The sequence below is a fragment of the Enhydra lutris genome, unplaced genomic scaffold, assembly GCF_002288905.1.
Source record: "Enhydra lutris kenyoni isolate GAN:26980312 unplaced genomic scaffold, ASM228890v2 scaffoldscaffold7, whole genome shotgun sequence".
NCBI classification, from domain to species: Eukaryota; Metazoa; Chordata; class Mammalia; order Carnivora; family Mustelidae; genus Enhydra; species Enhydra lutris.
The window spans coordinates 38,567,015-38,590,952 of NW_019154091.1; the positions used below are offsets into that span (position 1 = coordinate 38,567,015).

At 36.1% G+C, this 23,938-nt stretch overlaps 1 protein-coding gene across 1 annotated transcript in view; it reads right to left on the reverse strand.

The window, feature by feature from the left end:
• The window catches only part of LOC111142027 (LDL receptor related protein 6), a 173,046-nt gene that overhangs the window by 17,107 nt on the left and 132,001 nt on the right, over positions 1–23,938 (reverse strand). The window contains exons 14-17 of the mRNA XM_022494947.1: positions 21,788–21,999; positions 20,567–20,757; positions 10,825–11,034; positions 8,275–8,400 (exon numbers count right to left, since the gene is read on the reverse strand). Coding sequence (XP_022350655.1) covers positions 8,275–8,400; positions 10,825–11,034; positions 20,567–20,757; positions 21,788–21,999 — 739 coding nt within the window. The remainder of the gene's footprint in view (positions 1–8,274; positions 8,401–10,824; positions 11,035–20,566; positions 20,758–21,787; positions 22,000–23,938) is intronic.

Below are 23,938 nucleotides of genomic sequence, written 5' to 3' on the forward strand. Positions count from 1 at the left end.
AGAACTCAAATACAGGGAGGCTAAAGAGCATCCTACTAAAGAATGAATGGGTCAACCAGGAAATTAAAGAAGAATTTTAAAAATGCATGGAAACAAATGAAAATGAAAACATAACTGTTCAAAACCTTTGGGACACAGCAAAGGCGGTCCTAAGAGGGAAATATATAGCACTGTAAGCCTTACTCAAGAAAGGTCTCAAATACACAACATAACCTCACACCTGAAGGACTGGAGAAAGAACAGCAAGTTAAGTCTAAATCCAGCAGGAGAAGAGAAATAATAAAGCTTAGAGCAGAAATCAATGAAATAGAAACCAAAAGAACAGTACAAAAAGATCAATGAAACTAGAAGTTGGTTCTTTGAAAGACTTAATAACATTGGTAAACCCCTGGCCAGACTTATCACAAAGAAAAGAGAAGGGACCCAAATAAAGAAAATCATGAATGCAAGAGGAGAGATCACAACCAACACTGAAGAAATACAAACAATTTAAAGAACATATTATGAGTAATTATATGCCAACAAATTGGCAATCTGGAAGAAATGGATGCATTCCTAGAGATGTACAAACTACCAATACTGAAACAGGAAGAAAAAGAAAATCTGAACAGATACATAACCAGCAAGGAAATTGAAGCAGCAATCAAAATTTCCAAAAAACAAAACAAAACAAAAACAAAAACAAACCAAGAATCCAGGGCCAGATGGCTTCCCAGGGGAATTCAACCATTTCAAGAAGAACTAATACTTATTCTTCTGAAACTGTTTCAAAAAATAGAAATGGAAGGAAAACTTCTAAACTCATTCTTTAAGGGCAGCATTGCCTTGATCCCAAAGCCAGACAAAGACCCCACCAAAAGGGAGAGTTACAGACCAATATCTCTGATGAACATGGACGCAAAAATTCTCACCAAGACACCAGGTGAGGATTCAACAGTGAATTAAAAGGATTATTCACCATGACCAAGTGGGATTTATTCCTGGGCTGCAAGGGTGGTTCAACATCCACAAATCAATCAATGTGATAACACTACATTAATAAAAGAAAAGACAAAAACCATATGATTTTTTTTAATAGATACAGAAAAAGCATCTGACAAAGTACAGCATCCTTTTTTAATTAAAACTCTTCACAGTGTAGGGATAGAAGGAACATACCTCAATATCATAAAAGCCCTATACAAAAGCCCACAGTGAGTATCATTCTCAATGGGGAAAACTGAAAGCTTTTCCCCTTAGGTCAGGAACAAGGCAGGGAAGTCCACTATCACCACTGTTGTTTAACATAGTACTGGAAGTGCTAGCCTCAGCAATCAGACAACAAAAATAAATAAAAGGCATATGAATTGGCAAAGAAGTCAAACCCTCATTCTCCCCAGATGACATGATACTCTATGTGGAAAACCCAAAAGACTCTACCCTAAAATTATTAAAACTCATAAAAGAATTCAGCAAAGTGGCAGGATATAAAATCAATGCACAGAAACCAGCTGCATTTCTCTATACTAACAATGAGACAGAAGAAAGAAAAATTAAGGACTTGATCCCATTTACAACTGCTCCCCAAACCATAAGATACCTAGGAATAAGTCTAACCAAAGAGGCAAAGGATCTATACTCAGAAAACTATAGAATGCTCATGAAAGAAACTGAGGAAGACACAAAGAAATGGAAAAATGTTCCATTCTCATGAATTGAAGAACAAATATTGTTAAAATGTCTGTGCTACCCATAGCCATCTACACATTCAATGCAATCCCTATCAAAATACCATCAGAGCTGGAACAAATAATCCTAAAATTTGGAAGGAATCAGGAAAGACCCTGAATGGACAAAGAAAAGTTGAAAAAGAAAACCAAAGTGGATGGTGTCACAATTCCAGACTTAAAGCTCTATTACAAGGTTGTAATCATCAAGACAGTGTGGCACTGGCACAAAAAGAAATGCAAAGATCAATGTAACAGAATACAGAACCCAGAAATGTACCCTCAACTTAATGGTCAACTAATGTTTGACAAAGCAGGAAAGAATATCCCATGGAAAAAAGATGGTCTCTTCAACAAATGGTGTTCAGAAAATTGGACAGCCACATGCAGAAGAATGAAACCGGACCATTTCCTTATACTTTACACAAAAATAGACTCAAAATAGAGGAAAGACCTAAATATGAGACAAGAATCCATCAACATCCTAGAGGAGAAGACAGATAGCAACCTCTGTGACCTGAGCTGCAGCAAATTCTTGCTAGACATATCTCCAAAGGAAAGGGAAACAAAGGCAAAAATGAACTACTGGGACTTCATCAAGATAAGAAGCTTTTTGCACAACAACGGAAAGAGTTCATAAAACCAAAAGACAACCAACAGAATGGGAGAATATATTTGCAAATGTCTTATCAAATAAAGGCCTAGTATCCAAAATATTTAAAGAACTTATCAAACGCAACACCCAATGAACAAATAATCCAATCAAGAAATGGGCAGAAGACATGAACAGACATTTCTCCACAGACATACAAATGGCCAAAATGAAAAAGTGCTCAACATCACTCAGCATCAGGGAAATATACAAATGAAAATCACAATGAGACACCACCTCACACCAGCCAGAACGCCTAAAATGAACAAGTCAGGAAATGACAGATGTTGGTGAGGATGTGGAGAAAGGGGAACCCTCTTACACTGTTGATGGGAATGCAACCCTCTTACACTGTTGATGGGAATGCAGTCACTCTGAAAAGCAGTATGGAGGTTCCTCAGAAAGTTGAAAATAGAGCTACCCTATGACCCAACAATTGCACTACTGGGTATTTACCCCAAAGATACAAATGTAGGGATCCAAAGGCACACATGCTCCCCAATGTTTATAGCAGCAATGTCCACAATAGCCAAACTATGGAAAGAGCCCATATGTCCAGTGACAGATGAATAAAGATGTGGTATATATACATACTATGGAATACTACTCAGCCGTCAAAAAAAATGAAATCTTGCCATTTGCAATGATGTAGACTGAACTGGAGGGTATTATGCTAAGTGAAATAAGTCAATCAGAGAAAGACAATAATCAAATGATCTCACTCATATGTGGAATTTAAGAAATAAAACAGAGGATCATATGGGAATAAAGGGAAAAAAATAAAATGAGATGAAATCAGAGAGGGAGACAAACCATAAGAGACTCCTAATCACAGGAAACAACCTGAGGGTTGCTGGAAGGGAGGGAGCAGGAGAATGGAGTAACCTGGGTGATGGACATTAAGGAGGGCAAGTGATGTAATGAGCACTGGGTGTTATATAAGACTGATGGATCACTGACCTCTACCACTGAAACTAATAATACATTATATGTTAATTAATTGAATTTAAATAAAAATGAATTAGCGAGCCTGTTACTTCAAGGAAAACAATGGCAAACATCACTGTACTTTTTCAACATATTATAACACTGGAGCTTTCAATCAGAAATTATAATTTTGGAAAACCTGTATCCAACACTGCAAGCTTGACAGATTCCCCCTACTTAAAAAAGTTTTTTCTAATGAGATTGGTGGTGATATAAACATGTGATTTTTGATATTGTTTAAAATCTGAAGATCTGGAATTTCTGATTGGAATTGTAGTATTTCCAAATGACCATGGTGTAAAGTTACAAAATCATGCCTGGGTAAAATATCCATTCGGAGCACAAAACAGATCAATGGATTTTAATATAAGAGATTATGAAAAGTTAATATAGTTTCAAATTCCATACAGCAACTTAACCTACAGAAAACTATCACCTGTAATATCTGGTACAGAATTCAAAATATATGCAATATTATTTGAAAAGACTATTACTATAGCTCTCTGTTCACCAACTACACTTCTGTATAAGGCTAAATTTCCTTATGTATTTCAACCAAAATCACATATATAACAGATTGAATGCAGAAGCAGACATGAGAATCCTGCCACCACTGAAGAGATTTACAGAAATGTAAAAACAATGTCGCATTTCTCACTAAAATTATTTTGCTTCAGAAAATATAGCCAACTTTAACAGGTTTAACTTGAGAACATGTATGGGTTTATTATTTTTAATGTTCTTGGTTTTAATTTCAACCACTAAATATAGATAAACATAACCTATGCAAACAAAAGGTGTTTGGGGTCCTCAATAATTTTTTAAAATGTAAAAGTTGCTGAGGTTGCTCTGAGAATTCTCATTCAAGCCCAATTTCCTTGTTTCTGCAAATGAGGATACTGAGGCTCGGAGAAGCTAAGTTACTGCCCAAGCTCACAGAGTTTCCTATAAACAATTGATAATTAAAAATAAAAGATAGAACCAGAAGGGCAGTCTCTTTAGTTTTAGCCCACTGCCTTTACTATTATAGCATAGCCGTGCTGACTTCATTTAAAAACCTGTTAGTAAATTTACTAGATAACATAACTTTATTAACATGACTATGGATCGGAAAACCTTTTATCATTTTTTAAAAGATTTTATTTACTTGTTTGAGAGAGAGAGTGGGAGAGAGAAAGAGAGAATCTGAAGCAGACTCAATACTGAGCAAAGAGTCTGAAGTGGGGCTCAATCTCACGACTGCAAGATCGTGACCGGAGCAGAAACCAAGAGTTGGATGCTTAACCAAATGAAGCACCCAGGCGCCCCAAACCTTTATTTTTAAAATGGAGAATACTGTAAATCAAAGGTGAACAGTTTGCATGGGGTATTTGAGATAGTATTTAGAGAGGAATTTGAGCCCATTACGTATTCAGCATTGTAACAGATCATGTGGAGATAAAAATAGGTAAAATATATGGTCCATGTTCTTAAAGAACTTTTAATTTGATTGGGGCTAGGAAGAGACTCATTAATATAACACAAAACATCACTCTGAATTGCATATCAGGCAAACTGTGGTAACAGTTCTACAATTCAGAGAAACAGGAGAACAATAATGGCTAGTGAAAGTTTAAAGATCATGAGGAGATGCTCCTTGAAAAATAACTAAGGTTTAGGATAGCATGAAAAAAGAAAAAAAAAAAACTCTGGAATACCACAAGTAAGTCCACTGAGGTAAAGCAAAACAGGACATGCAACAGTAATCATCAAACTCTAAAGAGCCAAACAAAAATAAGGTGAGATACAAAAGGCAATGGATAGGTAAGACAGGCTCAAATGAAAACACATCCTGAAGGTCAGGCAGATGAATTAAGATTCTGTATTTCATTTGCCTCCACAGTAAAATCAATGTTAAATTACAAAAACAAAACAAAACAAAACAAAAAAAAAAAACCCTTTAAAAAAAAAAAGATTTTATTTATTTGACAGAGAGAGAGAGAGGATGAGCACAACTAGGGGGAGCAGCAGGCAGAGGGAAAAGCAGGGAACCCAACTTGGGGCTCGACCCAGGACCCTGGGATCATGAGCTGAGCCAAAGGCAGATGTTTAACTGGTTGACTGAGCCACCCAAGTGCTCCCCCACCCACCAAAATCTTTTTTTAGAAAAGATTTTATTTCATTTCTTAAATATTTTATTTATTTGACAGATAGAGAGCACAAGTACAGCAGGGGAACTGGCAGAGGGAGAGGGAAAAGCAGACTCCCCATTGAGCAGAGAGCCTGATGCAGGACTCGAGCACAGGACCCTGGGATCACGACCTAGGCTGAAGGCAGACACTTAACCTACTGAGCCAGACCTGAGCTGAAGGCAGACGCTTAATCTACTGAGCTACACAGGTGCCCCCTAAAAGATTTTATTTTTTCTATAATCTCCATATCCAACGTGGGGCTCCAAATCACCAACCTTGAGATCAAGAGTCACACACTCCACCAACTTAGCCAGCCAGCCACCAGAACAAAAAAAATCTTATACACAAACACTGACTGCAGTTTTTGGTTTTTTTTTTTTAATTAAAAAAAAATTTTTTTTGAAGATTTTATTTATTTGAGAGTGAGTGAGCAAGAGAGCACAAGCCAGCAGGAGAGGTAGAGGGAGAAGCAGACTCTCCACTGAGCAGGGAGCCTGATGTGGGGCTCCATCTAGGATCCCGGGATCATGACCTGAGCCAAAGGCAAACCCTTAAACTGACTGAGCCACCTAGGCACCCCTGCAGTTTTATTCTTCAGAACCAAAAAAACAAAACAATTAATATGCCCTTCAACAGAATAAACTGTGGCATATTTTTACAATGAAACACCACTCAGTAATAAAAAGAAACAAATTACTGATGCACTCCTCTATATGGCTAAATCTCAAAATCTTAAGTAAGAGCATCAGACACAAAAAGAATACATATGGGGCACCTGGGTGGCTCAGTGGGTTGAAGCCTCAGCCTTCAGCTCAGGTCAAGATCCCAGGGTCCTGGGATTGAGCCCTGTATTGGGCTTTCTGCTCAGCAGGGAGCCTGCTTCCCCCCCACCCCCTGTCTGCCTCTCTGCCTCCTTGTAATCTGTCAAATAAATAAATAAAATCTTAAAAAAAAAAATATGCCATGATTTCTACATAAAGTTCAAGAACAAGAAAAGCTAAATTATGGGGATAAAAATCAGAATAGTGGTTACTTCTAGAAAAGAAGTGGCTATGGAAGGATACCAGGGTACTTTTTTTTAATGACAACACTGTATATCCTGGTTTGAGTGTTGGTAACACATTTACTAAAAGGCTCCATTATTTTAATACATATATTTTTTTAAAAATTTAATACATGCATTTAAAATACTCACTAAATGTGAAGAAAAAACGCAAAGGTCTTTTAAAAGACATTTTCTAAGTGGAAGATGATATCCTTGACTCAGTTTTATCTATGTTACCATTACATAAAGGTAATTTTTCTAAGATTTGCCTTATTACAGTAACAACCTAGGAGCTTGATATGGAAATACTTGCTAATTTTTTTTTATTGTGGTAAAATATATGTGACAAAGTTTACTTATTTTTTAAAAGATTTTATTTATTTATTTGACAGAGCACAGGCAGGGGGAGCAGTAGGGAGAGGGAGAGGGAGAAGCAGCCTCCCCTCAGAGCAGAGAGCCCAATGTAGGGCTCAACTTCCACGACCTGAGCTGAAGGCAGATGCCCAGCTGACTGCGCCACCCAGGGGCCCCAACCTTTACTATTTTAACCACTTTCAAGTATACAGTTCAGTGGCATTAAATACATTCACATTATTGTGCAACACTTGGCTATTTTGTGGAAAGACACTTCAAGTACCAGAGCTTAATGTTTACCATGCACATAGTTGCTCTCCCCAACTAAACTAAATGCTCTATCTCAAAGATCTTCAAATCTCCTATAGTCCAAGCAGAGTGCCTCATAGCTGCTACTCTACGTTATTTACTTTTTTTACAAAAGTAAACTTAGAATAAAATATTCTTATAATACCATCTTATCAACAATTCTGTATTTTGAATGTATAAACCAATCTTTGTTCACAGAAGTAAGTACTTTATGCAGTTGTCATCATAGAGAAACATGTAAAAAAAATTTTTTTCTATTTAAGCCAAATTTTGGCTACATTCTTTACATGAGTTTATGGTCATAATGTTTGACAGCTGTATAAACTCAGTTATTTTACTTCATTTTCCTATCATTAGAAATTAAATGGCTTTCAATCTGTAAACTGCCACTGTAGAGAAGAGTCTTTTCCCTTCAATTGAATTAACTGAGAATTATTGCCAAAAGGAGAATTTCTGAATTAAGGGAGTGAATATTATTACGTTATTTGATGCTACCACACTATGCTTTAACAAAGGAATGTACCAATTTGTTATGCTCTCATGAGTGATTGAACCAATTTCACTACCATATTATATTATTAGAGTGATATTAAAAAAAATCTTTTTTTGGCTAGGTAAATAAGTAAAAACAATAGGGAACTACCTATAGATGTGAATAAAGTTCTTTTCACTGGATATATTCCCGGCAATGATACATAAACTTTGTAGAATCTAGAATTCAGTAGATGGAGATTATAGGAGGTAGAATTAATTCATTTTTTTACTCTCTGGGGTGAAAAAAGCTACTTTATTATTAGGAAATACATTCATTCACAAGATTAATTTCCCCCAAAATAAGGGCACTTCTAACTTCTAACCAAGATTAGGTCATGTGCTACCCATCATGATGGATTGATTTACTCTCAAAGTAACCCCAAAGGCTACGATAATACAGATGAATGGAATAAGTGACTAATCAAGTTAGGGGAAAAAGAAACGTCATCGCCAAATCACAGAATGCTAGATTAAGTCACAGAACAGGTTAACTGCACAAGAAAATAACATATTTACCTCCGCATGATAGCTCATCTTGAAGCAGAACCAAGTGCATGGGACAAGAGCACCTTGTAGTACCATCTCCTTTTACAAGACAAATATGTGAACAGCCACCGTTATCCTGAGCACAAGGGTGCTGTCCTGAAAAAGAAAAAAAAAAAAGAAGAAAGAAAAGGAAGGGAGGGAAGAAGGAAGGAAAGAAAGGGCAGCTAAGTCAAAATTATTTATGAATTATCAAGAACACCAAATTTAAAATTACCTTGGACTTCAATTCTACTAATAATAGAATATTGTGTATCCTTACACAATTGCAAGAAAAGGAGGACAATTTAATAATGCAAAATATTTATATCTAAACACTGTCTTTAAATATTTATATATATATAAAAAATTGATCATTGAAACTAAAAACATTGCTAGGGAGAATGCAGAAACCTGGACATTATTCTACTTAAAATACAAAAACTCTTCCAAAGATTTTTAACTCAGAAATTCTACCATTCTAACAGATGATTTTATTCAAAAACTGTAGTTTAATGAAATATAGAAATAATGAAATATGGAAAATTAAGAGTTGTTATGTTAGAAGAAAAAACTTAAGTTCACATGGATTGCAACCACTCATAGACAATCAAAATTATCTGCTTAGTCAACTGCAAAAGGTAACTTGCAATGTTACAGATGTTTAATTTCCTTAAATTTGGGCTAAATTAAATAAATACAAACTTGGGCAATTTTTCAAAGTCTGTTTTACAAATTAGACTTAATGAAGTTGCTTTGAATTTTCTACTTAGCCTGTGTTACAAGCAACTTGATATCTGTCATCAGAATAGCGGCATCTACTGTAGCCTCTCATTTATTATCTGTGTTTTCAATAACACCTCAGTGTTATACTACACAGATGTCCCAAAACAGACATCAGTTCATACTGCACTAAAATACACAACCTACAAAGTACAACCTTTTAATTCCATGACACTTTTTTTTTTTTTAAAGATTTTATTTATTTGAGAGAGAGCAAAAGAGAGAGACATCACAGAGGGAAAAGGAGAAACAGACTAGCTGCTGAGTGGAGAGCCCAATACAGGGCTCGATCCCAGAACTCTGAGATCATGACCCAAGCTGAAGGCAGACACTTAACGAACTGAGCTACCCAGGCACCTCCTCCCGGCCATGACACTTCTGATAAACAAAATCTCACTCTCTTTAATTTTATTAGAAATTTGAAAAAATGTTTTTCCAAATATAAAACCATATTTAACTGTCTAATTATAAAAAAAATAAAGACATTCCCCCTAAAATTCTGAAAACCTCCATGGAGATTTTCTGCAATAAAATATTCATTTGTCAAGTGAATAAATAGCTTAGAAATTAAGGCCTTATTTCTATTAAATATTCAGCTTGAGTCATATGTCATAAATTAGAATGACAACAATGCTAACTCTAATTCTCAAATGTCTCTAACTTCTAAAAGCTCATCACAGTGACAACAAAATGAAGACTTGAACAAGCAATGGTGTTCTCATTCCACTATTCTCCTTTCATACTCCAGTCTGATTTGAAAGCATCAGGTTGAGAAGTTAAGGAGTTTAATAGTTCTCTCTTTAGTATTTCATTTAACATTAGCATTCCTGGGACAATCACATAAAACCCATAGTAGTAACTGCTATGAGAAGTCTTTTGAAATTAACAAGAAATTAAGGCAAGATGATTAGCCATATTCAAAAGCTTTCAGGAAAATTTATGAGTACTTTTCTAAGATGAGAATACAATTGAGAAAAAAGAAAACAAAGTATCTGTTAAGCAGTCTTCTCTAAGTTCACTTCAAAAACTTCTGAACACACTAGTTTTTGGTTTTGCTTAATAAGGTTATTCCAAGATAACTATATTATTATATAAATATAATTTTTGTTCTTGCTCAAACTATGGGGGCACACAGGGAACAAAAGAAATACATACTTTATACTACTATTCTTAAAGGGGTTCAAGATAAAAAAAAAAAGCATGACAAGCAGTCTCTCTCTCTCTCTCTCTCTCTCTATATATATATATATATAAAACATAAAAATATATATAAATATATATAATATGTATTATATATATAAATAGCTGAGGAAATTTTTGAAAATGAGCCAGACCATTCCTTTCCCCTACTCCTGTTTTATGGGGAAAAGGTGTTTAATTTGAAAAAGCTCCCAGGTGAGTTCGATATAAGGCTTTAAAAACATAGTTTAAAAAATGGCAAGATTAAAAGTGCACGAAAATCTTTAAAGAAAAGGGTAAGAAGGAGCACCTGGGTGGCTCAGTTAACCGTCTGCCTTTGGCTCAGGTCATGATCTCAGGGTCCTGGTACTGAGTCCCTCAGTGGGAAGGCTGCTTCTCCCTCTGCCCCTTCCCCTGCTCCTGCTCTCTCTCATTCTCTCTCTCAAATAAATAAAATCTTATAAATAAATAAATAAGTAAAAATTTTAAAAGGTAAGAAGACAGACAGGAACATCTTAATTCTGTCTTAATTTCTTACATAAACATGATTCCTGCAATTATCAGTCTGCCATCAGCACTTACTATATTCCTGAAGGTTCAGCTCTTTCACTGCATGAATGTCACTAAGCTGGGCAATTCGAGCCTGGACTTTGGTTCTACCCTCTCGGCCTGTCATGTCAATTTTTTCAATCATTTGCTGCTGCTTATCAATCCAATATAGCCAGTTTTCAAACACAGTCAGTCCCACAGGCTGCAAGATATTGGAGTCTTCTAATACTATCCGGTTGGCACCTTGGAAAAGAGAACATTCAACAGAAATGATTCATGTGGGTCAAATCACACATTCAGCAACTACTGTTCAAATACCAGTTAGATTCCGAAAGTACTGAAATAGAAAATATAAGGTATCTACCACAAAAATTAAAACTCATTCTGAAAAGATATATACATACCACAGAACAGACTAGACATTTAAATACGAACAAAGCAAGTAAGTGCCCAATATATAGTAAATACTCTAGTTCTCAGAAACATAGAAAAGACAGTGGTTTTCAAAAATTTTTTTAAAGGCAGAGTCCACTTTTCAAATTACATTTTATGAAAAGCCTTAACATATAAATCAGATAAAAACAGACTTCTTTGGATAAAGCAGTGGTGGTGAGCCCAGAGCTCTAAGCTCTTGGCCTCCCCTACTTGCTGAGTACACCTGAGGCCTCTGTGAAGAACCACTCCACCCTCACGCCATCTGGCTACTCAGAACACAGAAAAAATTATGATTCAAAGGTTATCTGGTTCAAACCATACCACAAAGTAAGAATTCTTTCTACAACATCCCAGATATGGGATGTTAAATCTTAACAGGCAACCGTTCTACTGTTGAACTATATGAAAGTTCTTCCACGCAGTGTGTTGAAATCTGTGCCCCACTCTCTCCAACCCCATAGTTTCCTCCCTCATTCAAAATGAAAAAAATATATTCATTCCCCCTCCTCCCCATAATAGTCCTTCAAATATCTATAGAACATTTCCGTGCTTCCTAAGTAATGAGAATTTAATCAAAGAAGGGCATTAGTTTGTATTTTAGAAATATCAGGGAAAGTTCTAGGAAAGAGGCAAGCATAAAGCTAAGTTTGATAAAGGGAGAAAAAGGGGGAGATACTCCAGATGAGAAGTCTGCCTAAGTCAACATTCAGATCAAAGGTGGGTTAAACACAAATTTTCTTAGGCTCCTAAAAATTGTAGTAAAAAGTTAAGGTAAAACCCCATAAGGACACACAGGAAAGGAGAGCACAAAATGATATAAAATTCAGAAGCTGGAGCAGACCGGGGACATAGTAGCCCATAGAAAACTGAAAGCCTACAGTTAGTGAAGCCAGCAACAAAATCAATTAGCTCAGGAACTGGGAGCACCAGGTAATTCAGGACAAAACAAAGGGAGGAGTTACATGGCTGGGGCTGAGAGAAGAGGACTGACTGAAAATAAGTATAAGAAGTTATTCAGCTCCTGGGTCTCCTCCCTTCCTTTATCAGGAGACCGAAAATATACTTTCTAAAGAGGATGAACTAGATTTTAACACACCAGGCAAAGACAAAGAGGTAGTGCCATACATGGGATTTTACAGGGGCATTAATTAAAAGTCTACTTTCTAATTGGTGAGACTCTCCATTGTAAGTTGTCTCTTTTCCCACTAGATTCCAAGAATACTAGCAGCCAGCTTTTATCCTCCTACAGAAGACTGGAAGATACCCTTATAGGAAAAACAAACCAACAACAACAATAATCAAATAAAAACCCTGAAGTTTCCAAGAGAAATGAACTTCAGACAGTGTCACCTGGGAATCCCATTAGAAAACAACCAGGTGTCCTTAAGATTCCTACTCCTTCACAGGCAGCAGCAATGGGAAAGGCAGCATTTTTAATGCCTCACTATTAAATATAGACAACTAAGGATCATCAGATATTTAAAGAAAACAACTTTTTTTTTTTTTTTTAAGATTTTTATTTATTTGACAGAGAGAGAGATCACAAGTAGAGAGAGAGAGAGAGGAGGAAGCAGGCTCCCTGCCTAGCAGAGAGCCTGATGTGGGACTCGATCCCAGGACCCTGAGATCATGACCTGAGCTGAAGGCAGAGGCTTTAACCCACTGAGCCACCCAGGCGCCCCTAAAGAAAACAACTTTTAAATTCAAAGTCCAAAACAAACAGAATAAAGGTATTTAGAAAAACAGATGCAATTAAAAGCAAGAAAAAAACCCCAAATCAATAGCAACAAAACCCTAAAAAACAGGCTGTTTTGATGGGAGCAAGGCATCCACAGAACACAAGAGTCCTTGGAAATTAAAAATATGATACCTGGGGTGGGGGGGGAACAAAAAGAGGTTTGGAAGAAAAATTTGAAAAACTCTCAGAAAGCAGAACAAAAAGATAAAGAGATGGGTAATGAGTGAGAAAAACACAGTTATAGTCAAGATCCAACAACAGAGCAGAAGTTCCAGAATGAGAAAACAGATCATAAAGAAACATTAAAACACACACACACACACACACACACACACACACACACACAAAACCCCACCCAAAAATCAGCTTTCCAGAACTCAAGATGTAAGTTTCCAGATAGAAAGGACTTGCCAGTTCAATGAAAGAAAGAAACAAAGAGGGAAGTCAGGGAGGGATCACACAAAGGCACATTATCATTAAGTTCTACAACATCTGGGAAAAAGAGAAGATATTAAAAGCTTCTGGAGGGGAAAATAAAGGATCACATATAAATAGTCAAGAATCACAATGACATCAAACTTCCCAACAACATGAGATGCTTGAAGACAACAAAGTTAGTTCTCCTTCAAAACTGGGAGAAAATAGTTATAAAACATGAATGCTATATACATCTGAATTATCAACCAAGTCTGAGGGGAAAAAAAGATTCAGACAAATACAAAATATTTTAACCTCCTATAAACTCCTCTTAAGAAGCTAATAAAGGGGGCACCTGGGTGGCTCAGTGGGTTAAAGCCTCTACCTTCGGCTTGGGTCATGATCCCAGGGTCCTCGGATCAAGCTCCACATTGGGCTCTCTGCTCAGCAGGGAGCCTGCTCCCCCCCGCCCTTCTGCCTGCCTCTCTGCCTGCTTGTGATCTCTGTCAAATAAATAAAATCTTTAAAAAAAAAAAAAAAGAAGAAGAAGAAGAAGCTAACAGAGGATATGTTCTAGCAAGAAAAAGAAATTAGCCAGAGAAATGGAATTGAGTAAATAGGTTTCAGCACCAAGGAGACTGGCAAGTACATTACCAAAATTAATAGTGAAAAGAAGTTGGCCTAAAAAGCAAGAAAATCCACACTGGAGCAAATGATAAAGAAATTCAAGAGGCATGCTTTCAGTTAAAAAGAAAAAGGATGGATTGCTCAATGCACCTATTCTGTAGGTACTGAAACAATATTTATATTAGACAAGATTAACTTGGGGAAAAAGAGCTATAGAAAGAAACACGCTAATGGTAATATTTTCATAGCCATAAATAATAAGTATGAACTTAAAAATTATGAGGGACGCCTGGGTGGCTCAGTCATTAAGCGTCTGCCTTCAGCTCAGCTCATGATCCCAGAGTTCGACTCCCTGCTCAGTGGGAAAACTGCTTCTGCCTCTCCCACTCCCCGCTGCTTGTGTTCCCACTCTCTCTCTCCATCAAATAAATAAAATAGTTTTTAAAAATATGATATAACTATCCTGGGAGGATGGGAGGAGAGTTCATATGAGTATTTTGGGGCTATATAGTTTAAGACAACAAAATATTTATTTTCCATCAAGGGAAGTCAACTTGTGATGTCTTAAATTGAAAAATCAAGAAATAGCTGTTTTAAGCAAGTTATTTTAAAAATAACAAAGCAGATGTCTCAGCATGGGAATTGAGAGTAGTAGGTAGGACAGAAGACTTGTTTCTTGTTATAAACTAAGTAGAAGCATCTGATTTTCACAAATATTTACATGTATCACTTCAATGAAAATTAAAATTAAACCTAAAATAATAAGAGTAAATAAAAAAGATTAGTTGGTGGTAGTGTGAGGATGGCTTCAAGTGGTCCTGGAGAAAAAAGAGCTGTCAACAGTGTCACTGCAAGATCCCAAACATGATAAGGACCTGATCTATTTTAACGGCAGTTTTAAGTAAAACTCTGGAGACAACAATGAAAAGACATGTTCATTTATTCAATAAACTACGCATGTACTAAATATAATCCAATGTAGAAGGCTCCGTGGGAGGCTAGAAATATAAAGTAGAAAGAGATTCCATGACAAAAGTGTTTGATTGTTTGTGAATATATAAGGAAGGGGGGAAAAAACCCAACTATCAACATTATACTAACCTTTTTCAGAAAACAGAAAAAGAGGAAACAATTATTTTCATGAGGCCAATGTAACCTTGATGGCAAAATGCCAATAAGTACATTGTAAGAAAGAAAAATTATAGGGTACTCATCCTCCTGAACACAAACACAAACACAAACATTTAAACAAAATCCAGCAATACATAAAAAGGAAAATGTAGCATTTTCTACAATGCAAATTAGGAACAGACGGGAACCTCCTTAATCTGATAAAAATGTCATCTACAGAAAAACCTTAGTAGATAACACCTAATCATGAAATACTGAATGCTTTCCCCCAAATTAAGAAAAACAAAAATAAAACAAAACCAAAAAACCCAAGATTCTATTATTCTATTCAACATTGTATTGGAGGTCCTAGCCAGAACAATAACACAATGAGGAAAAAGAAACTTTCATTAATTTGTAGATAAATGGTTCTATGATGTTCAAATCTTAAAGAAATCACAGATAACTGAATTTAGCAAGGTCCCTGGGAATGAGCTCATGATAACAGAATGAGAGAAAAAAAAGTAACTATTTTTTATTCCTGCCACAGTCAGAAAATGAAATATTAAATATTTAGAATACTCTTTACCACTAACATTCAAAAGCCTCAAATACCAAGGAATAACTCTAATGAAAAATGGGAAAGCTCTCCATACAGAAAACTATAAAACACTGAGGGAAATTCAAGTTCTAAATAAATGGAGGTATATACCATGTTCATGATTTGGAAGACTAATATTATAAAAAATAGTAATTCTCTCTAAATTGACCTATAAATTTCCATCATGGGTCTCTTGACCAACTGTCCAGTGAAAGTGATGAAACCAGTCAAAATTCTACTAGGTTTGGAATTTTTTGGTGGAAACTCAGAGGCAGATTCTAGAATGTAAATGGAAATACAAAGGGTCAACAAATAGCTATCTTGAAGAAATATTAAAGACGAACACTGCCAGATAAATTTGTTATAACATTATAAACAATTAAGATAATAAAATATCACATAAGACAAAGTGACCGAAGGAACATTAGATTCCAAAAACAAACTCATACAAATACAGTCACTTCATTTATAAAGAAGATGATGTTGTTAGAGAACAGTGGAGAAAGAATTACCTTCTCAAAAACTGATGTTCAATCAAATAGTAATATGGGGAAAAAAATTTTTTTAACCCCTACCTCACAACATACACACAAAAAAGTTCCAAATGGATCATACATCTCAATGAGAAAAGTTAAACAAGTTTTAGGGAAAAAAAAAAACACAACAGAATATCTTTGTGACTTTGCAGTAGGCAAAGATTTCTTAAATAGAACATAAAAGGTACTAATCTTAAAGGGAAAAATTAGTAAACTGTACTGCGCTAAAATTAAGAATATTTTTCATCTAAAGATACCACTGGGAGAATGAAAAGGTAAATCACAAACTGGAAGAAGATTTATGCAATATCTATCCTTCTCTACAGAGGAAAGTGTAAAGGTATATTAAAAATTATCAAACAAGACCTAAAAAAATGGAGGGATATGCCACATCATGAATGAAAGACTGAATTACTTAAACATGCCAATTTTCCTCCAATATATATGTAACTTGATAATGGATTAACAGTCTGATAAAGAATTTTTAAAAATCAGTAGTAGAAAAATGGGCAATATAGCAATTCACGGAAGAAATAAGAATGACTAATAAATTAATATCAAACAGGGAAATGCAAATTTTATTAATGAGATATACTTTTTAAACTATTGGACTGGTAAAAATTTAGAAGTCTAACAATATCAAATACGAGAGGGACAACTCATATACTTCTGGTGGGGGGTTTTAAATTGATATAATCACTGAACAGCAGCCTGGATGTATCTGCTCAAGGTGAATGTATACATAGCACATTACAGAGCAATAATACTACAAGGTTTAGGCCACAGAGAAATGTTCAAATAACTGCATAAGAATACCCATTAAAACACTGCTTTTAATGCCAAAATGCTGGGAATAGCAGTTTAGATAGAATAAAGTGTAGAATGATTCATACAATGAAGTATTATTTAGTGATGAAAATAAGTGAATAGAATTGTAGATCAACAGGGATTATCTCAAAACTATATCTGAAAAATGCAAGCTACAAAGGGATACATGGGAATATTATATTAAGTTTAAAAACAAAAAAAAGTTTAAATACTTATGTGTGTAGGTATGGTAAAAAACACACACAGAGAACAAAATATGTATGGCCATGAAAAACATCAAAAGTTACCTCAGGGAAAAGAGGGAAGAGAAAAGAATTGGGAAGGGATATGTAAGGGCTTCAAAATTCTAATGTTTCATCTCAAGTAAGAGAAGGAGGAAGGGAAGCAAATATGGCCCCAAACTCTAGATTTAACAAAGTTGGATGGCAGGAGCTTTATAATTTTTGTATGTTGGAACCAGTTCATAATTAAGGGTGGGAAAAAAATGCACTAAAAACAATGGAAGTTTGGGGCACCTGGGTGGCTCAGTGGGTTAAGCCTCTGCCTTCAGCTCAGGTCATGATTCCAGGGTCCTGGGATTGAGCCTCGCATCGGGCTCTCTGCTCAGCAGAGAGCCTGCTTCCCCCCCACTCCCTCTGCCTATTTGTGAGATCTCTCTCTCTCTGTCAAATAAATAAATAAAATCTAAAAAAAAAAAAAAAAAGGAAGTTAAAGTGTTACTAAGTGTTACTAATGATAGTGTTTTGGATTTTTTCTTTTTTTTTTCTAAGCTGTTTTTAATGGACATTGCTTTTAAAAACGAAAAATAAACATCACAAATGAAAAGAGAGGGAAGGAAAGAAGGGGGGAAAAAACCCCACCCTCAAGACTAAAAATAGTTAAAACACTGACATAAATAACCATGATTCAAATTAGAGGTGACATAAGAGATACAAGTGATCAGATGAGGGAAAGAATATACAGTGTAAGGTATGTGTACACACATGCATAAATGTGTGCATGACCACAATCAGAAAAGGCATAATGGAAGGAGGCACCTGAATCTGAAAAGATAGAGTATTTTCTAGTTTTTAGAAAAATAACAAAGGTATTCAAACATAAAAATTCAAATGATACAGAAATAAATACTCTTAACAGATTAGTATGCTAGCCTTCCAGTCCTTTCTCAAGGTGTATCTGCTTGCTTATTCCTCAAGAAACACACAAACATATACACTCGTATATTTCTTTTTTTTTTTTTTTTAATTAACATATAATGTATTATTAGCCCCAGAGGTACAGGTCTGTGAATCGCCAGGTTACATACTTCATAGCACATACCTTCCCCAATGTCCATAACCCCACCACCCTCTCCTACCCCCTCATGAAGATATTTGCAAACAACATATCAGATAAAGGGCTAGTATCCAAAATCTATAAAGAACTTATCAAACTCAATACCCAAAGAATAATCCAGTCAAGAAATGGGCAGAAAATATGAACAGACATTTCTGCAAAGAAGACATCCAGATGGCCAACAGACACATGAAAATGTGCTCCATATCACTCGGCATCAGGGAAATACAAATTAAAATCACAATGAGATACCACCTCATGCCAGTCAGAATGGCTAAAATTAACAAGTCAGGAAATGACAAATGCCGGTGAGGATGCGGAGGAAGGGGAACCCTCCTATACTGTTGGTGGGAATGCAAGCTGCTGCAACCACTCTGGAAAACAGCATGGAGGTTCCTCAAAAAGTTGAAAATAGAGCTACCCTACAACCCGACAACTGCACTACTGGGTATTTACCCTAAAGATACAAATGTAGTGATCCGAAGGGGCCCAGGCACCCGAATGTTTACAGCAGCAATGTCCACAATAGCCAAACTGTGGAAAGAACCTAGATGTCCATCAACAGATGAATGGACAAAGAAGATGTGGTGTGTATATATACATGATGGAATACTATGCAGCCATCAAAAGAAATGAAATCTTGCATTTGCGACGACGTGAATGGAACTAGAGGGTCTTATGCTGAGTGAAATAAGTCAATCAGAGAAAGACTCGTATGTTTCTTAATGTATGTATACCTATTGGTATGAGTGTACACATACACATGTGTATACACAGTATAAATATTTTTAGAGGGCAAGCTGTCATCAAATATAGTGTGTGTGTGCAGACATATATAAAGTTAATTTAAATTTTAAACAAAACTTGGGGCACTAGGGTGGTTCTATCAGTTAAGCATCTGTCTTTGGCTCGGGTCATGATCCCGGGGCCCTGGGATGGAGGCCCACGTCATCCTGCTCAGGGGAAGTCTGCTTCTCCCTCTCCCTCTGCTACCTGCCCTGCTCCTTCTCTCTCACTCACTCACTCCCTCTCCCAAATAAAATCTTTAATAAATAAATATTTTTTAAACAAAACAATCTTAATAAACATTGTTATGCAACTTAGTTATTAAAAATTATCCGCCTATGTAAGTGCACACAGCTCTACCTCATATTTTGGAAAATGATTGTTAATATTCTATACACTAGATATACCAGAATGTTTCTCTACAACAGACTATTATAAATAATGCTCACAGGGACCCTTGTACAAATGGGTATTTCTGTAAAAAAAAAAAAAAAAAAAAACTATCCACAGGGGAAATTCACTGGCAAATTGCCCTCCAAAAAGATCTTACCAATTCCATTTATACCAAAGTGCATGAGAGCATGCCATTCTCTACCATTTTGACCAATGTTGGGTGTAATCAACTTTAACATATTTTTGCCATTCTGATAGACATAAATAATGTATTATTTTAATTTCATTTACCTGATCACTAGTGAGGCCACATAGAGTTATTTGGACATCAGAAATTGGGGGGAGGTGAAGTTAACTATGATTTAGACAGAGGTGTGAAGACAATAAAAAAGTAAAAGTACATGTGAAGAACCAAAAAATGATTTAATTTGGTTACAACACCAGCAATGGTAAGATTATTTGAGTCTGACAATGGGTTTGTGAAAGGCGAATACCAACTTAAGTATACAACTAGACTTTTTCTTCAGGTTATGAAACTATCCTGAAGATTTTTTTAATAGTAGTGACATGATTAGAAACCATGCTTCAGAAAATTTAGGAACAGTGTATATACTTTCAAGGGGGGAAAATCAGCAGGGAGGAGATTTCATTGGCTAGACCCTAGGCCAGAGAAGATAAGAACATAAACTAAAGCATAAAAATTAGGAAGGGAGAAGTGATGCATTAGAAATATATTATTTACAGAGCCCAAATCAAGAAATTAGGAAATTATTAGATAACAGAGGAACTAATCATGTTGACAGTTGAAGAAAAAGTACTTCCCAACCAACATGATGCTAACTACCCCTTAGTAAATAGAACTGTAAAGAAATGTGCATAAAATGAATAGAATGGAAGAAAAATACATGTTCTATTAACGAATCATCTCAATAACTCAAATTAAAATAAGGAAAAACACTTCTTGGGTACCTGAGAGATCACTGCTTTCAATTCGCCGGAGATCTGAATCTGCCCAAAAGAGCTTGCCCAATCTGCTATCAAGGGCTAATGCAATTGGTTTACTTAAGCCACTGAAAAAGAGGACCTCCCGTTCTGTTCCATCCAAAGCAGCCCGTTCAATTTTGGGAGACCTTTCCTGAAGATTGGTAAAATACATATACCTGAAGAGAGAAGGAAACAGTAAGGTCAGCAAAGAAACCGTACAAAATGAGAACATTCTTAAGATAAAAGGAGAATATTTTTAAATCTTATTTTTAAAAGTTTTAAAATATATATTTTTAAGGCCATGGGATACTTTAATTACTTTCAATAATAGTAACACAGGGTACATAGAAGTTCTTAGGGAGCTAATTTTCACAGATTAAAATGTCAGAGGTGCCTGGCTTGTTCAGTGGGTAGATAACTCTTGATCCCATGGTTTTGAGTTCAAGCCCCATGTTGGATGTAAAGATTCTTAAAAATAAAATGAAGTGACAGACACAGGCATATTTATGCTTTTGGAATATTACAATATATAAATAAAATAAAAGAAATAAAAGAACAGTTAACCAGGAAGACCTGAACACCAAATTTTAAATTCCTTCTCCAATTAGTCTATTTCATAACTAAGTCACACATGAATTATTTCTCATATTTTAACTTCTAGAGCTCATCTCTTTCCTCTCTTCTGAAATAAGCTAGTTCCCCTGATGAATTCCTTATTCATCCAGGTGCAAATGAGTCTAAATGTAAAGCTCTGTATTGAATGAAGAAAATGCATTAGTTCTTGTCATAAAGGAACCTAAAGTCTAGTAGAAAATATAACCTGAAAAACAATTGAGTGTAAGGTAGAGGACTAAGAATAACTAGAGAGGCACAGATAGAGGGCTGGATACTTGGGAGAGGGGAAAATCACACCTGGCTGGGGTCAGATAGATCAAGGAAAACTTCGTACAGGATGTTGAGGTTCCAATCATCCTGAAGGTACGGTTAGAAATTAGAACTATAGCAACAGTGACTAAGGAAAGAAATTCTAGGCAGTAAAATCAGAGAAAGCAAGGATATAAGAAAATTCAGGGGCAGGTGGATGGAGAATATTGGGTTTTTCACTGGAGCACAGAATACTGAACAGTAAAGAACACATGAGCTGAAAAGGAAGGCTGATGAGGGTTTCAGGCGCCAAGATATCTGAATGCAACTTCAGTAACATACCCCTTCTCCGGGTTCACCACAATGGCTCGAGGTCTGTCTTGCTCGCCTTTTAGTACCACTCCAATTGATCTCCCATCTAATCTTGTTACGTTAATGACATTGGTGGCCTCACAAGTCCAGTAAATGTAGCGGCTATAAATGTCAATGCTGAGGTCATAGGGTTGTATTTCTAGGTTCTGATTTGGAACTGAGCTCACAACCACAGTAAAGCCCTGGGGAAAGAAAAACACATACACACAGAAAATTAGACTCCAAGCCAAAGAGCCCTGAGGTGATCACTCACAATGCTTACACATACGTGATTACAAACTGGAGAAGGAATGCTCAAGTCTCACCAGACATTCCTTACTAATACATTTTTTTATGGATAATGTGCCTCCTTGTTACCATGCATTTCAAATGTTCCCTCTGGTTATTATGACCTGGGGCAGAGGAGAGAGTGGAGGCCACATTAATTGCTCTAGGAACCTGATAGTGCATTGATTAGAGTGAGGAGGTGGCAGCTGTCTCAGCTAGAACCACTCCTCAGAAATACCACTAAAGCAGTGGTTCTTAACTCGGGGCACTTGCATGGTATGGAGACATTTTGGACTGCTACACCTATGGAGATGTAACCAGCATCTAGTGGATAGAGGTCAGGGATGCGGCTAAACAGCTTATAATGTACAGATCATCCCTCCACAACAAAGACTTATACAGCCTAAAAAATGTCAACAGTGCTAAAGGGGAGAAATTGCGTACAGAGACAATAGCAATTAGGGCTACAAACCACACCTACCAGTCATGTCTTTCTCCAATCCTCAAACCACCAAAAAAAAATTTTTTTAACAAAGTAGTTAGAGAGGTTCAGTTCATCTGTTCTACCCAAATAAATGATATTTCCTTCACTTGGCAACTCTGAGGCAACATATTCCTTAATGAAGTTATCTCATTTATCTTCTGTCCTCGGCTGTATAGTAACAGCTATAATATAATTTCTATCTACTACTTAGCCTGTTAGCCCTGGCCTATATAGTATAAGGTGCATCTGTAATACACCCCTATAACTGTACCCCCTCAACGACCCCTCAACAGCCCCTAAATACATTATCTCCTTGCTATTTTTTTCTGAAATTGTAAGACATATCAAATATTAGTAATCCAATTTCCCCAAAGTTTGATACACTCAAAATCCATCATCATTGCTATAAGGAAGACAAATAATTATTTATGGCAATCCCAGTTTAAAACTGCTTAGCCACAGAAAGTCATGTATGGATAACAGCATGCAAACTGTGACTAGTGTGTAAGCATAGACAAGATTTGTTAATAGTATTTTCATCCCCATCCCATAGTCACCAAATAACAGCCCCTCCATATCATTAGGTTAGTGATAACATATCCTAGATGTTTTTAATTTTACTGATAAGTTTCCTATCCTCTGAACCTTTTAAAAATAGTTAATAATAATAGAACTGTTATTTACTGAGTCCCTACCTACTATGTAACAGATAGTGGGCTATGAGCTTTGCATAGTTTTCAGCTAAAAAGTTCATAAAAGGGGTTCCTGGGTAACTCAGTTGGTTAAGCAGCCTCCTCTTGCTTTCAGTTCAGGTCAAGTTCATGGCCAGTTCCATACTCAGCAGAGAGTCTGCCTGAGGATTCTTTCTCTCAAATAAATAAATAAATCTTTAAAAAAAGAAGTTCATAAGAATCCTAGTGAGTGACAGAGCTGAAATCAAAATCAAGGTCTATTTGATTTAAAAGCTTCTAACATTCCATGTAAATGGAACCATAATGGAAAAAACTACAAAAACAGGTATGAGTGGCAGCGACAAAGTCATTCCCAACATATGAGCATAAATTTTCCTTGTATAATTTTTTTTTTAATTTATTTACTTATTTGAGAGAGAGAGAGAGAGAGAGAAAGAGCATGAGAGGGGAGAAGGTCAGAGGGAGAAGGTGACTCCCCGCAGAGTTGGGAGCCCAGTGTGGGACTCAATCACGGAACTCCGGGATCATGACCTGAGCTGGAGGAAGTCGACTACCCAATGAGCCACCCAGGCACCCTCCTTGTACAATTTTTAATCCAATGGGATCATCAATTGTTTATTCAAAGATCATTAGGAGGGAAAAAAGCTGCTAGGTCCAGAATTCGAGTTTCCCTCTCTC